Source organism: Sceloporus occidentalis, unplaced genomic scaffold (assembly GCF_023333645.1).
Source record: "Sceloporus occidentalis isolate IW3139 unplaced genomic scaffold, rSceOcc1.0.p SCAF_3, whole genome shotgun sequence".
In the NCBI taxonomy this organism is placed as follows: domain Eukaryota; kingdom Metazoa; phylum Chordata; class Lepidosauria; order Squamata; family Phrynosomatidae; genus Sceloporus; species Sceloporus occidentalis.
The window spans coordinates 234,658,990-234,674,187 of NW_028316983.1; the positions used below are offsets into that span (position 1 = coordinate 234,658,990).

The following is a 15,198-nucleotide window of genomic DNA, read 5'->3' on the forward strand; positions in this document are numbered from 1 at the left end:
ACAGAAGTCAGCACTCACCATTATGCACCCATAGGTCTTCTGAAGACAATAAAATCACAAGTAAAAGTAGACTAGTGGAACAGCAACACTATCTGATCTCCTAACAATGTTTAGCTAATTGAACATCTATACCGAGAGCCAGTGTGGTGTAGTGGTTTAAGGGTTGGACCAGGACTCTGGAGACTAGGGTTTGAATCCCTGATGGACCATGGAAACTTACTGGGTGACCCTGGGCAAGTTACACGCTCAGCCTCAGAGGTAAAGGCAACCCCCCCTCTGAAAAAACCTGCAAAGAAAATCCTGTAATAGGGTCAACATAAGTTGGAAGTGATTTGAAGGCACACAATAACAATATCTATACCAGTCTCAATGAAGTTAAGTCTAAATTACAGGTGAGAAATACATGGCTTTCTAGATGTTGGTGAACTGCAACTCTCATTGGCTACGAAACAGGAGCTGCAGTTCAACATATGGAGGGCTACATGTTCCTCAACCTAAAAAGACTCTAGGACTCAAACATCAGTAAACATGAAGTACAGTAGGTCCTCCTTATCGTTGGACTCCCAATCTACGAATCTGACTGCCCATGGATCAACACATCCCATATTATTCAATGTCGGCAATGTAAATGGAAGATTAAGCGTGCATGTTCATGTAGTTGCCATTGAATAATATGGGGTGTGATCATTTGTGTTTCAGCCCCCCCTGGAAACTGAACCCCCAGTGATATGGAGGGCCCACTGCATAAGCATTAACAGACTGGGTGGGGAAGCGGCAGTATCACTTGACTGGTTCTAGCCTTCAACAAGATTTCTTATTAGTGTGGTCTTTCTTGTTCCCTCCTGTGAGTAACACAAGCCAGTTCGAACAACCTCCATGCACCACTGTAAAAGACACATGGCAGTACTATGGCCAGACTAGGAGGGAGAGGAAAGAGCCCCCCCCCCCCCCAATGACACTGGTTATGAACAATGGTGACCCCCCTCCCCCCGGGCAAACAAAAGTCCTTTTCACAATCTGGCATGCTCAATAGTGAAGCTCCAGTTCTGCCCACTATCTGGCACAGAGCACATGTGCCACAACTTGCTTCCATTGGAGCTGGTATTGACAAGTAATGAGGGTGGTGATGATGATGTCAAAGTCAGTAGTGAGGAAGAACTTTTACACAAGTATGTAGGAAGGAAATGTTGGTCTATTACTAGTTTGTCTAGCATGCCACTTTTCCAACAGGCAATAACTCTCAATTTCTAGTTGGTGTTACTACTATACTACGACAAATACCAGTTTCTTATTGTTGTTGTTGTTATGAACAGCACCATTATTATCCTCATCATAATTAGTATTAGTATTGAACTGAAGTAGAAAATGTCCTGACACATTTTGCACGTGCGTTTCTTCCCCCTTCCCACTCTTATCTGATGATACCTCACTGATTCCTGGATTTGTATTTGGACAGAATTTGTATCACTTATGGTCCAAAAGTCTACTTGTAATATCTGGTATACTGTGAAACTGGATAACAATGGTATTAATAGCAGTAATAATAATAGTTTTACCCAGTTGTCTGGAAAATATTTATCCACTATTTCTCTCATTTTTGCTTGCTGGGTGTGAAGAATGGATGCATCAAAATAAAGTGTCACATACAACATGGCTGCTTGTGTAGCAAGAGCAGTGCTGCGGTGTTCTGGTAATGGATATGCAGAAACCTGTAAAAAGAGGGAAGCAATGGTTAAGTGCTGTATGGAAAATATTTGGTCACAAAGAGTAAGCATATAAAAGGAAACCTAACAATACAGCAGTATGGCACAGGTTAGGCCAAGACACCCATTTTCCTTCTTTATCCAGCAACGCTGCCATGACTTGCTGTTAACTACCTTTGAGTTGACCCCCAACTCATGGTGATCCGACGGATGAGACATCTCTAAGCCCCCCCCCCCCCATCCTCCACTTCTCTGCTTAAGTCCTGTCAATTCAGGCCCTCAATCTTCCTGATTAAGTCTAGCCATCTGATGTGTGATCTTCTTCTCTTTCAACTACACTCTACCTTTCTTAGCATTGTTATTTTTTCTAATGAACGGTGTCTTCTCATATGACCAAAATACGACAGCCCTGGTTTGATCATCTAGGCTTCCAAGGATATTTTTCAGGTTTGATCTGTTAAGGACTCATTAGTTTTGTCTTTTTGGCTATCCACAGTATCCTCAGCATTCTTCTCGAGCACCACATTTCAAATAAGTTGATTTGCTTATCAGCTTTCTTCATTGTCCAGATTTTGCATCCATAGATGGTGATAGGGAATACAATGACTTGGACAATTCTCACTTTGGTGTTCAGATTTGTATCTTTACCCTTTAAGATCATGTCTGGTTCTTTAATTGCTGCCCTTCCCATTCCTATTCTTCTTCTAATTTCTTGACTGCAGTCTCCATTCTGATCAGCCTTTGATGCTAGGTACAGATATTCTTTAACTTACCTGGTTATATATGTCATCTGACCTCAAACGACCAATAACCATGCTGATGAAGGTTTCATTTATGGGCACCCTGCTGAAGTAACTCTCAGGATAATTGGGAGGCCTCTTTGCTCCAGGCTGGCTTGAATATCCTGTGCTCCGAAACAGCTTACAGATGTCATCAATGTTGGAATCAGCAGAGCGAGCAGCACTGTACAATACATTGAGAAGAAAAATTCAGACACAAGGCCTTGGTCAAGAAAAGCAAGAAATCTGAAAGCAAGAGGTATCACAAAAATTCTTAATAACACCTGGAGCCTATTTATACCACACAATTATACTTGAATTCAGAATTTTTACAGGTCGAGTATCTTTTATCTGAAATGCTTGTGAGCAGAAGTGTTTGGGATTTTGATTTTTGATTTTATTTTTGAATACCCATATTTGTACATACAAACATAATGCAATATCTTGGAAATGGGACTAAGTTTAAACAAAAAATTCACTTATGTTTCATATGCACCTTATACACATACCCTGAAGGTAATTTTTACTATATTTTAAATACCTTTGTCCATGAAACAAATTTTGTGTACACTGAACTGTCAGAAAACAAAGGTGTCACTCTCAGCCAAAAGTGTTGTTGTTTTTTTTAGTATTTTGGAATACCAGATAAGGGAGACTCAACCTCTTTGGTTAAGCACTGGGGAACTCTGGCTAAGAATTCTACATAACTCTCACTAAACTCACTTTCACAACATGTTGCTACTGCAGTTAAAGTGGAATATAGCACTAACTGTGTAATATGAATGAGATCCTGCCCTGATGTAGTTTAAAATGAATTCAATGTACCATAGTAGCAGGGAGGAAAAAAGTGATCCAAGAACTCTCTATTTGAAATCTTGCCTTCTTATGAATACTGAGATCTTTCTCAGTGGCTGCTCTCACTCTCTGGAATTTCCTTCCATAGGACTCTAGGGTGTTCTCCTTTCACTGATAGGCAAACACCTTTTTGTTCAAGCAGGCTTTCAATGTGTACTGGTAATTGCTCGCAGGGTGGGTTCTTATGGGGTGTGTGTGCTCTATTTGTAACTTTCATATGCCTCAATGATTTTATACTGTTTTAATGTGATAGATTTTAAGTCTCTTTAAAAATGTTTTTGTTAGGTTTTAATTTATTCTTCTTGTGAGCTGTTTTGGTGTCAAATCCAGAGGGATACCAAAGTTCAGAAACTCAGGCTCAATAGTAAAAATTCTGAAACCTTTATTAAGAAAACTATAGATCTGACTTTCATTGTCAAAACTGACCAGCAAACATTACAGCCACAGAATTAAACTACACACAATTCAAACATCAGATGTGATTAATTCTTATTTGTTAACTAATAAACACATTCCTCTTTCCTTTCCCACACCACCTCTTTCTCTTTGTTGTGCTAATCAGACTGCTATTTTCTGTTGGCTTTGTTATAACAACTAATTTTTTGGTTTCTTTCATCTTCTAGGTAATACTTCTTTGCCAGCTCTTAATCCTTCACTTTTCACTTTAATTTGGGAGCCAATACTTATTATTATCTTTCAATTTATTTGCAGTTTTACCTTGTTTGTAGAATGTATTTTAATCTTTTCTATACAGCTTTGATGGCCATTCATCAGGGAGAGAAAAGACATAAAAACAAACACCAACACAACTTGACAATAACAACTAACACTAGAAAGTCAAGACAACATTTTCAATCGAAACACTATTCAAGAGTGAGAATACCTGTATCTATAGTAGGAAACGAGCATTCTCTCCCTGACCTCGCCTTCAATTTTCTGATCAATAACCAGCAGCATGACACCATACAAATAGAGGGCTTCACACTATGGAAACAAAGAAGAACAACCTTCAAGAAGATTAAACAGAACAGTTTAACAGTCATGCTTTTGTCAGTCTCTGAGCTCTGTGAAGATGGGTGGCCCCTTTTCAAGTTATGATTTTATTTTTGCACTTAATTGTTTTTTGTGTTTTGTCAGTTGCTCTGGGGCCTCCAAGCATATAATTAATATTTATACAATAACAGAATAAACCAGTCCTTCTCAGACTGTGTCCTGGTGCTGACTAGCATGCTGCAAATGAGTCAGCGTGACATGGGAAAATAATGGTTGTCCAGGTGGAATCAAAGAACCCTTTCAAAGATGAAAGGTGTGTGTTACATCTGTACATGGGTTTTGTAGGTCTGATCTTGTTTCTTTTTAATCAGCTTCTGCCACAAGCAGTTCATTCAGCCAAATCTTTACACTGGAGGCAAGTGGGGACTCCTGACAAAGAGATGCAGCAAAGCATCTCAGCTGAAAAGGAGCCATATGGTGTAGTGGTTTGAGTGTTGGACTACGACTCTGGAGAGCAGGGTTCGAATCCCTGCTTGGCCATTGAAACCCACTCGGTGACTTGGACAAGTCACATAATATAAGCCCCAGTAAACCCTGTGATATTCACCTTAGGGTCACCATATGTTGGAAATGACTTGAAGGCACACAACAACAGTTTGTCAGTTGTGTCTCTCTTCTAGATTTGCTTTCTTTTCATCGTATGCCCAAAAATATATGTGATGGGTTCCACTGAAGGTGGGCAACTCTTCTAAGTTTAAGTAACAGAACCCTAGTTTTACCCCTTATTTTTAATTCAGAAGAGAAGTGTGTTTCACAGTTATTATTTATTTGGTTTTATAGTCTACCCTCCAGTTCCATAGAACTTCCATAGAGCAGGTGACAAATTAAAAAGAAGGTGGGCAACATATAGGCAGTGACCTACTAGTGCCATCCAGGCATTTTTGTAATGCCCCCTGGCCTCCTTTGGATGTTCCTGAAAGAATTGTGGTGTTCAAGTTCAGAAGTTGAACCAACAAGTACAGGAAGCTACCTGCTGCATCTCAGCATGTAAGGAAACTTTTAGAAGGCCAACTTCAGGTGCAGCTTTGAAAGTTACTTTTACAAAGTATTTTGTGGAGGAACTCTTTATTAAAACCCCCTTCCTTTCAAGCAACTCAACACCATAAACATTGTGAAAGAAGTTTTCCGATTACTCTTTAACTCCTTTTGGAGGGAAAATCCATCTTTAAAAAAGGCAAGAAAATGTCACCCATTTTAAAAAAAGATCTTCACAATTATTATTATTATGCTTTATTTATATAGCGCTGTAGATTTGCACAGCGCTGTACATACAATGATACTAGAGGCATTTATTACATGGCAAAAAGCAATGACACTACCAGGTATTATTTTTCGCCCCTGTAAAAGGAATATTGTCATTCTTTTTTTCCTTCACCAATAACAAATCATCTGGACGCAGTGCCAGAGAAGTGCCGTGATGCCACCTGCCATGTGGTGGGGCATGCAGTGTCATGCTGCCATGGAGGCGGAGTCAGGGCATGTGCTGTGTGGATGCCATGCCCCCACTCCACCCCGATGCTGGCCTTTATCACCAGTCTGTCGAGGTTGTTACTCTCAACCATTTTGAACACAGTTTACCTCTGTAGAATAACATGACACCTAGTAAGTAAGGCCTACTGAGTTCAATATAGCTTAGCTCTAAATAAGCATACATATGACTGTGGTCTAAGACAGTAGATTTTTGTACAGAAGCCCACAAGCTTACCAATAGCTGTTTCCCATCCTCATTAAGGAGAACAGTTTCTAGGGTTTGCTGGATATAAACTCCTTCATTGAGGTCATCCAGATATCTAGGTATGAAACAAAATAATAATTTAATATCTGGAAAAGTCGAGGCTGGGGAGGTTTTCCTGCAATGGGTAATGAATCTTTTCTATTTATCTGGACATGAAAAACAAAACAGAATATACAATACATCTGAGTCGTACACCAAAAGCTGAATGCTTTGCAAGACCTCTGCAGAATTAAAGATTTCTGTGCTTGTTGATAGCATCAGAAGAAACAGCTAGAATCCAGCACTTGCAAGAACTTTCCTGTTGATAGGTTTGTAGATGTAAGAACTGAAAGCTCTTTAGGAAAAAACAAAACAAAAACAAGGGGGAGCGCCAACAAAATGTTGCTATATATAGGGCTGGATACTCCATTCAATCATTCCTCCCTTCCTCTTAATCTATCAGCATTCTGCCTTTAGAAAAAAATTCTATTCCTCCAGCACTCTCTCCTCCTGAAAGCAGCAAAGCTTGGTAAAAGTTATTTTTTGGGGGGACCACAAAATTAAACTGATTTATTCCTCAGTCCTTCTCTTCTCTGGGTGCATCTACACTGTAGAAATAATGTAATTTGGTACCATGTGCTATAGCTTCATCCTACTGAACCTTGGGATTTATAGTTTTATGCTGTCTTTAACCTTCTGTGCCAGAGTACTGGTGCCTCACAAAACCACCAAACCCAGGATTCTCTAGGATGGAGTCATGCCAGTTAAAGTAGTATCAAACTGCATTATTTCTACAGTATAGATGCATCCAATGTTAGTTTTGTTTTAATGATTGCAATTCTTTTAATTGCCCTCATTTGTATTGGGATTTTATATTCATAATTGATGGCACTATGCAAGCACACTGGGATGTGAAATCAAACATGGAATGCTTTGGCAAACAGACTGTTAAGAAGGACCACTTCAATTTCTGATGTGATTACATTAGATATCAGTTACCTGTTTAAATCAACTATATATTTATGGACGCTTTGGAAAGCCTGATAAAATCTTGTCAAGATTTCAATGTTGTTTTCACGAAATTCATCATCTAGATCCAGGAGGTCGGGTTTGGCTTCCAATTTTCCTTCGCATGCCTCAGACCCCTGGGGAAAGGAAAAAAATATTTTAACAAAATCTGTTCCCCCACAACCAGCCCCTATAAATGGGAACACAGGGGTGGAACAGCTGGATTGGGGCTGCAGCAACCATACGCAATGGCCCCAACCCAATCTGCCTTTTTGCCAGCCCAAAAAGAAGTGGCAAAATGCTGCTCCATTTTGTGCTGGCAGAAAGATGGCTTTTCCTGCCCTGTCCTGGCTTTATGGCACTCTTGTGGTGTGCGGTGTCTAAATGCCATGTGGGCTGCCATGTGCGTAGCCAGGTGGCGTGAAGCTGGCTTTTGGGCAGCTTCAGAGTGTATGGCATCAAAATGCTGCACTCTGAAGCTGCCTGGACGGCAGTGCAAAAAAATACTCTGTTTCACCCCAAAGTTATTATGTTTGGAATCTTAAAGGCATAATGTGAACATTGACCTCAAATGTGCAATTGAGCAAAAAACCAAATTCACATGCAGATCAGTATGAAATGCTCCTTCATGTGCAATAGTATCTACCGCATGTGAAATTCTATTTCCACAAGCCTGAAGTGGGTGCAGCCATTATAGTATGAGTTCCCACAGTATGAGTACATAACTCCTGAGTACATAAGAAACCAACAGGAATCCAGCCACCGCATTCAGTGGTTGAGAGTAGAATGTACAAAATGTTTGGGTATCTCTTAGCTTTCTCTCTTTCTTGCACATAAATGGTATAGTTTGCGACAGAAGCATGAACATTAGAAACAGAGAAAATTAATAAACTAAGCAATCAAGACTAAATATTTTTAATTGATGACTCTTTCAATAATGGTTCATTTCAATCATAATAAAAACAACACCAATTCACTATAGCGGAAAAAAGTTTAAAGAATTCTTACCTTGAAATAGCTGAAATCAAATATGATATCACCATATTTCTGTTGGTCAGCTTTGTCTTTGCGTCGGAACACACTTGGAATGAATTCTGACAGTCTCAGAAATTCTGCAATGATTGCATTTCCACAAGAGACAATCCTCAGAACTGCCTGCCCACAATGATTATTTTCAGCTAGGAAGTCCAGCATGGTGAAGGGATGGCAAGGGTTCAAAAGTGCCTTTTTGAGTTCAAGTCTGTTTTTTCACTCTTTGAGTTATCTGATGAGAGATGCATTGCTGACTCCTCTATTAACATATCTGAAAATCATCAAGAACAGAATATATTTTGACACTCTGTATTCTTGATTTCTCTTTCTACAACATATTTGGTTTTTGCCAACTAGTTTTTACTTTAAGAAAAAAAAAGGAAAAAAAAGACTAGTTCTGAATATCACAATTTTAATATTCTTAAAAGAAGTTTTCATCTATACATTTGACTGAAGATTCCCCACCATTAATATAAACAAAAACATGTACTTCTTAAGTTGGGGATGTAACAGTAATCCATTCTTCTGTACAAAACATGTTTAGGGCATCCACTGAAAAGTAAATAGAGCGTTGGATAGAAACAGAGATTTGAAAAGTTACTTTTTTCAGCTGACATTCTTAGGAACCCCCCACCAATGTGTCCAGGGACCATGCTGGCTAGGAAACACTGGAAGTAACTTTTTCTAAATTCTGGATAAAGCAGGTAGGCAACTGGACTGTTAGTAGGCTTAGGTTTGGTGTAGTAGTTTGATCACTGGACCATCACTCAGGAGAACAGGGTACAAATCCCTGCTTGGTCATGGAAACCACCTTGGGCAAGTCACACTCTCTCAGCCTCAGAGGAAGGCAAAATCAACCCTCTCTGAATAAATCTTGCAAAGAAAACCCTGTGATAGATCCACCACAGGATCCTCATAAGTCAGAAATGACTTGAAGATATACAAAAGCAACAACAACAACTGCAATTTTATTAGGTACTTGCTGATACCTGCACTTCCACACATGTGTGAAAAATGTTTTAAGGCTGTAAGAAACAGATATACTTTGTGGGATATCATCAGTGCAAAAGCTTCTTTTCTTGACTGTGTATGTGGCAGGTACAATATACACAAGCACAAATGCCTGTCTGTATGTTGCATACGAGGGATTGTGTCCTATAAGTGGGAAGCTCCATTTCCCACAAATTCACAAATGGAGCCTGATCCAACATTAAGCAGGAATCAAAATATACAGCTAGATCCCAGACTATTGCCTGAAAAATAAAGTGCCTGAAAAATAACGTTAACTCCAAGAATCCAAAAGGCAGCTGTCTTTGGGATAAAGTGTTCTACGTGGAACCAATACACTTGGCTGCTGCTTGCCATCTAGGTGTCGGATTTCTAGCTATGTTGCTCCTTTGGCCACTTTGAATCTCATTTTTGGGAGAAAGGCGGGATATAAATTCACTAAATAAATAAAAAGTGGTAATTTGTTCTCGGCTTCAGTTTTCATATCTTTAAAATGAGTAGAACAGTGAGCTATTTGGCAGCGTTACTGTGAAGACGAATCCAAAATCCAACCCCCCCCCCCCAAACATGTGATACCTTTATGGGGCCAAAGAAAATGGACAAAATCCATGATGCAAGCTTTCAGAGCTCCACTGGCTCCTTCAAGAAGCAGTAAAATAAAGCCAGGACGTTTGTTGTTGTGCTGCTTTCAAGTCGTTTCCGAACCTATTATGGGGTTTTGTGGCAAGTTTCTTCAGAGTGGGTTTGCCACTGCTATCCTCTGAGGCTGGCTGAGAGAGTGTGACTTGCCCAAGTGGATTTACATAGCTGAGCTGTGATTCGAACCCTGTTCTCCAGAGCCACAGCCCAATGCTCAAACTGCTATGACACACTGATTCTCGCCTTCAGATATTGTTGGACTGCAGTTCCCAGCAGCCCCAGCCAGGTGGTGAGGAATGTTGGGATTTGCAGTCCAAAAACATCTGGTGGGCTGCACGATTTCAAACCTGTTTTAAGCATGTGTGCCTTGAAGATACATCCTCATGGTTGTTAGTACTTCCCCAATCAGACTCTGCAGGCCTGACGCACTTCTGCCTTCCACTTTCAGTTCCGGCCTAGTTTTGCCCAATATTTTTCCCTTCCTATCCCCATGGCAGTTAAAGTGGCGTCAAACTGCATGATCCCTACAGTGTAGATGCACCCTGGGAGAGACAAAAGGCTGTATAGGGAGAAAGGTGGGATATAAGAAAATAATCATAATCACAATCACCTCACAAAACCTACAAATCCCAGAACTGCATAGCAATAGCAATAACATTTACAATTGTATACTGCTTGTCGGTGAACTCAGCACGGAGCCGTGGCAGCTAAAGCAGTGTCAAACTGCATTATGTCTAAATTGTAGATGCACCCTGAGACAGAAGGCTACATACCTCACAAACCTACAACTCCCAGAACTGCAGTTTTATGAGATATTGTGTACAGTGTACACATTGTGTGCAGTGGAGATGCACCCTGGCAGAGACAGAAGGCTAAACATGCCTCACAAAACCTACATAACCCAGAACTGCACAGCACTGAGACATGGCAGTTAAAGCGGCGTCAAATTGCATGATCTTGACAGTGCAAATGCTCCCCTTCTGCAAGGAGGTGCCGAAACTCACTGCAGGAATTGAGACCGCTGTCACTGCCCTGGCTCAATGCTAGGGAATTCTGGGAACTGTAGTTTTGTGAGACATTTAGCCTTCTCTGCCAGAGAAACTCTGGGGCCACACAATAAACCAGTTCCCAGGATTTCCTAGCACTGAGCCAGGGCAGTTAAAACGGTCTCAAACTGGATTACTTCTACAGTGTGTTTTGGACCAGGGAGGGAAAGATGAAACAGTTCCTTCTCTCTCTTTCTTTCAATTTCTCTCTCTCTCTTTCCTTCCTTCCTTCTTTCTTTCTCTTTTTTCTCTTTCTCTGTCTCTCTCTTTCCTTCTCTCGCTTTTTTTTCTTTTTACCTCCTTCCTTCCTTTCCTCTCTCTCTTTCTTTCCCCCTCTCCCCTTCTTTCTCTCCCTCTTTCTTCCTCTCCCTCTTTCTCCTTCCTTCCTTCCTTCCTTCCTTCCTTCCTTCCTTCCTTCCCCCACAAACCCATTTCCCCATCCCTAGGAAAGAAGCAGGAGAAGCAGGGGGGCCTTACTGGCGTGGGCATGGCCCCCGGAGGGGAGCAGCAGAGGCTGGGGCAGAGCCCAGAGGCAGCCATGGTGGGCCTGGGATCCTTGGGCCAGCCTCCTCCTCCTCCTTCTGTCACATGAGGAGCATGTCATGTGGATGGGCGCCGGATGATGATGATGATGCCCATGAAGCCCCAGCCCCTTTCCCTGCTCCTCCTCCTTCCCTCTGCTTCCTTCCTTGGCTGTCTGCGTCTGTAGCAAATGGGCCACTGCTGCTAATATCAATTGGGGGGGAGAGTTAAAGGGAAATCAAAAAAGACCCAAAGGGCCACAAGGTAAGACCCTTCTCCTCCTGCTGCTGCTCTTGCATAGACTTTGGTTGCATCCACATTGGAGAAATAACCCGCTTTGGTACCGCTTTAACTCTATTATGGCTCTTTGCTATGGAATTTTGGGAGTTGGAGTTTGTTGTGGGGCGCTCTGGGCCCCACAACAAACTCCAACTCCCAAAATTCCATAGCAAAGAGCTAGACAAATAGTTAAAGTGGTACTAAAGCGGGTTATTTCTCCAATGAGGATGCAGCCTTTTAGTTAGGTCTCCAAAACTGTGTGCTCTTTTAAAGGAGATTTATTTTGGGGGACTTCAGCTCCCAGAATCCCACACTATTGGCCAACATGGCTGAGGCTTCTGGGAAATGAAGTCCACAAAAAAAAAACAATTCTGAAAGGGCCACCATTAAATTTAGGGAAGTGTCTGTGTCCACACTGCAGAAATAACGCACTCTTTGACACCACTTTAACTGCCATGGCTCTAAAACACACTGCAGGAATGATCCAGTTTGAGACTGCTTTAACTGTCCTGGCTCAGTGCTAGGGAATCCTGGGAATTGTAGTTTGTTTTTTGGCATCAGAGCTCTCTCTGACAGAAAAAAAAAAAATCAGTTAACCTGGATTATTTCTGGAGTGCAGATGCAGCCTTTGTGGTAAACTTTGCCTTAGTTGCATCCACACTGCAGAAATAACCCAGGCTGACACTGCTTTGGTTGGTTCAGTGCTATGGAATGCTGGGAGTTGTAGTTTTGTGAGACATTTAGCCTTCCCTCTCAGAAAGCTCTGGTGCCACGACAGATGACAATTTCCAGAATTGTAAGACGTTCAATAAAAAACGGGCCAAACAAAAGCTAAGAAACACTGCTATAGAAATAAATTCATGCTTCTTAGTCACGCTCAGAATGGAGGACGTTTTGAAATTCCTCTTGGACCGGAGGCTGAAATGTAGGATGCGTCCTGGAAAAGGAGGACGGTCATCCTGGACATGGCAAAAAAAGAAGAAGAGAACCCTTTGGAGAAACTTGGCAAGAAAACCCTGAATAGGGTCACGATAAGTAAAAAGTGATTTGAAGACACACAACGATGACAATGACAACAACAACAGCCTTGTTTTGTTGCTGTGGGCCTTCAACTCATTTCTGACGTATGGCGACCCCAAGTCACCACAGGTTTTTCTTGGCAAGGTTTATTCAGAGGAGGTTTGCCTTTGCTTTCTTCTGAAGCTGAGAGAGTATGACTTCCCAATAATCCCACAAATAAAAAAAAAAGGGGGGGGGATGGCGTCCCCTCGCCTCTCCTGTCGACAAAACATTTACGGAGCAGCCATTTCTTTAATTTCACAAGTTCCTGTTATAAAAGAAATGCTGCTCCGTGAACGCTTTGTTGACGGGAGAGGAGTGGGACGCCTCAATGACGCTTCAGAAGCGCAACCGGCTTTCCCACCTCGGTGCTTCTGAAGCGTTTAGCCAACGATTTCAGTGCAGTAAGTGCCTCCGTGTGAAAAGTACCCAACACCTCTTGCTTTGAGGCTTGTACTCCCAAAAATTGTTACAACTTTAGTGCTAGCTATTCTTTTATCCTAAACTAAAAAAATAACTTTGTATTCTTGGCACATTATTTAAAAGGGTTATGTAAGGTTAAAAAAAAGGTAACCATCTTTTTATCTGGGGCCTGGAGTCCAAACGCTCTTCACAAGGGAATATGTGTGTGGTGTGTGTATTATAAAAAAACATTCCGGTCTTTTATTGTGGGGCCTATGCAAAGTCTAAACTCTCAATTTTATTTTTATTGGTTTCACATAGATACATCTACATTTATTTCTGTGTTGAATCCAAATGATCAGTTCTCAGAGTGGAAGAGACCAGTTCCAGAAGCATTTATTCCTGACGTTTCGCCTGCGTCTGTGGCTGGCATCTCCAGAGAATGGTGACATGGAAATACATATGTGGGGGGAAAACACCAAAATCAAGTCTCAGCGCATGCAAATGAACTCTACTCAGGGTCAGGGGTTGTCTCCGCAGACAATGGATTGCTAATTAAATAGACACACATCCACTACACACATCCTCCGATTCAACAACAGACCAACACACAGATTAACATGTAAATCACTTCCTCCCAACCAAGAGTCACACAAGTACCATATGTACTCCACTATAAGTCAAGGGCAAGCATGGGGACCAAAATTATGGATTTTGATATGACTCATGGATAAGCTGAGGATAAAATTTAGGGGCATGCAACAAAGGATGTAAAGGACAAAGGTGGGGTACAGACTGCACAAAAAGGGCGGTCTGCCCATGCCTTGTTTTGCCGTGCGAGAAAGCTGCAGCGGACAAACTGTGCTGCTTCCTCACGCAGCAAAAAGAACCAGCAAAATGGGTTCTTTTTGTGGTGCCATTGTGATGCCGCAGTGTGCCAATGGCACACTCGCAACATCACAATGACGTCGCAATGTGTGGATGCTAAGCGTCCATTGCGTCAAAATAGCACCCACTATACAGGGCGCTGCCATTTTGACGCCCTCATCATGTGCGAGGGGCATCTGGAAGCGCTGCCCCTCACACGTAGGGTTGCCATAATTCTCTACTAAAAACCGGGACAAAATGTAGGATAAAATTGAGACCAAAATATAGGACAATCTTAGGATAAAATTTAGCCCAAAATGTAGGACATTTAAGGTCCTCCATTTTTCTTAAATTGAGGGGAAGCACCAAAGAGGAGCCAATACTGCCGTTTTCTCACAGAAACATTCAAAAAGGCCAGAAGCAGCAGCATGCTGGAAAGAGTAGGAGAGGGTTCGTACCTCTTTTGCATGCTTCCAGGATGAACTAAGTTCATACATTTTGCCACTCTAGAGAAGGAGAAGAGTTAAAATACACTACTTACACTGACTTGGGGATAAGTCTACCCAGTTTTTTATGGTCATTTTTTTTTGACAGACATTTCTAAACTTATACATGAGTATACACAGTGTGTGTGTGTATATAAATATACCCCATTCACTCCCATGCCAGCATTCTCTGAAGATGCCACCGACAGATGCAGGCAAAACGTCATGAGTAAATTCTTCCAGAACGTGGCCACATAACTCAGAAAGCCTGCAGAAAACTAAAGTTTTTTGAACCATCAGAAAGCAAATGTGTCCCCATCTCATTTATATATTATTTAAATATATTATTTAATATTAACATTGACTTAACAATACTAATATTAGCAAAATTAACAGTTCACAATTAACATGTGGAGAGCCAGCGTGGTGTAGTGGTTTGATTGTTAGTCCAGGGTTCGAATATTGCTGGGCCATGGAAACCCACTGGGTGACCTTGGGCAAATCGCATTCTCTCACCCTCAGAGGAAAGCAGTAGCACAAACTCCTATGAAAATATCTTGCCAAGAAAACCCAGTGATAGGACCACCTTTGGGCTGCAACTGAAGGCACACAACAACATTAACATGTTAGATACCATAAAGGCACCAGATCCTGTCTGATCTTACAAGTGAAGCAGGGTCAGCTCTGGTTAGTACTTGAATGGGAGACCACCAATGAATACCAAGTGCTGTAGGCTATATTTCAGGG

General features: G+C 41.5%; 2 protein-coding genes across 6 annotated transcripts in view; one reads left to right on the forward strand and one right to left on the reverse strand.

Annotated features, from left to right (window-relative positions):
- The window catches only part of LOC149317633 (WASH complex subunit 5), a 53,037-nt gene extending 41,506 nt beyond the window's left edge, over positions 1 to 11,531 (reverse strand). The window contains exons 1-7 of one of the 4 annotated variants that reach the window (XM_089517951.1): positions 11,315 to 11,531; positions 8,121 to 8,415; positions 7,104 to 7,249; positions 6,096 to 6,180; positions 4,221 to 4,321; positions 2,477 to 2,666; positions 1,557 to 1,709 (exon numbers count right to left, since the gene is read on the reverse strand). In XM_089517951.1, coding sequence (XP_089374077.1) covers positions 1,557 to 1,709; positions 2,477 to 2,666; positions 4,221 to 4,321; positions 6,096 to 6,180; positions 7,104 to 7,249; positions 8,121 to 8,306 — 861 coding nt within the window. In that variant the 5' untranslated portion in view covers positions 8,307 to 8,415; positions 11,315 to 11,531. Of the gene's footprint in view, positions 1 to 1,556; positions 1,710 to 2,476; positions 2,667 to 4,220; positions 4,322 to 6,095; positions 6,181 to 7,103; positions 7,250 to 8,120; positions 8,416 to 8,634; positions 8,654 to 10,564; positions 11,172 to 11,314 lie in introns of those variants that run through there. The other 3 variants (XM_089517952.1, XM_089517953.1, XM_089517954.1) reach the window with 3 other exon arrangements.
- Positions 11,467 to 15,198, forward strand: part of LOC149317634 (E3 SUMO-protein ligase NSE2-like) — a 277,961-nt gene continuing 274,229 nt past the window's right edge. The window contains exon 1 of one of the 2 annotated variants that reach the window (XM_089517956.1): positions 11,467 to 11,623. The gene's annotated coding sequence lies outside the window, so the exon portion shown is untranslated. The remainder of the gene's footprint in view (positions 11,624 to 15,198) is intronic. The other variant, XM_089517955.1, reaches the window with a different exon arrangement.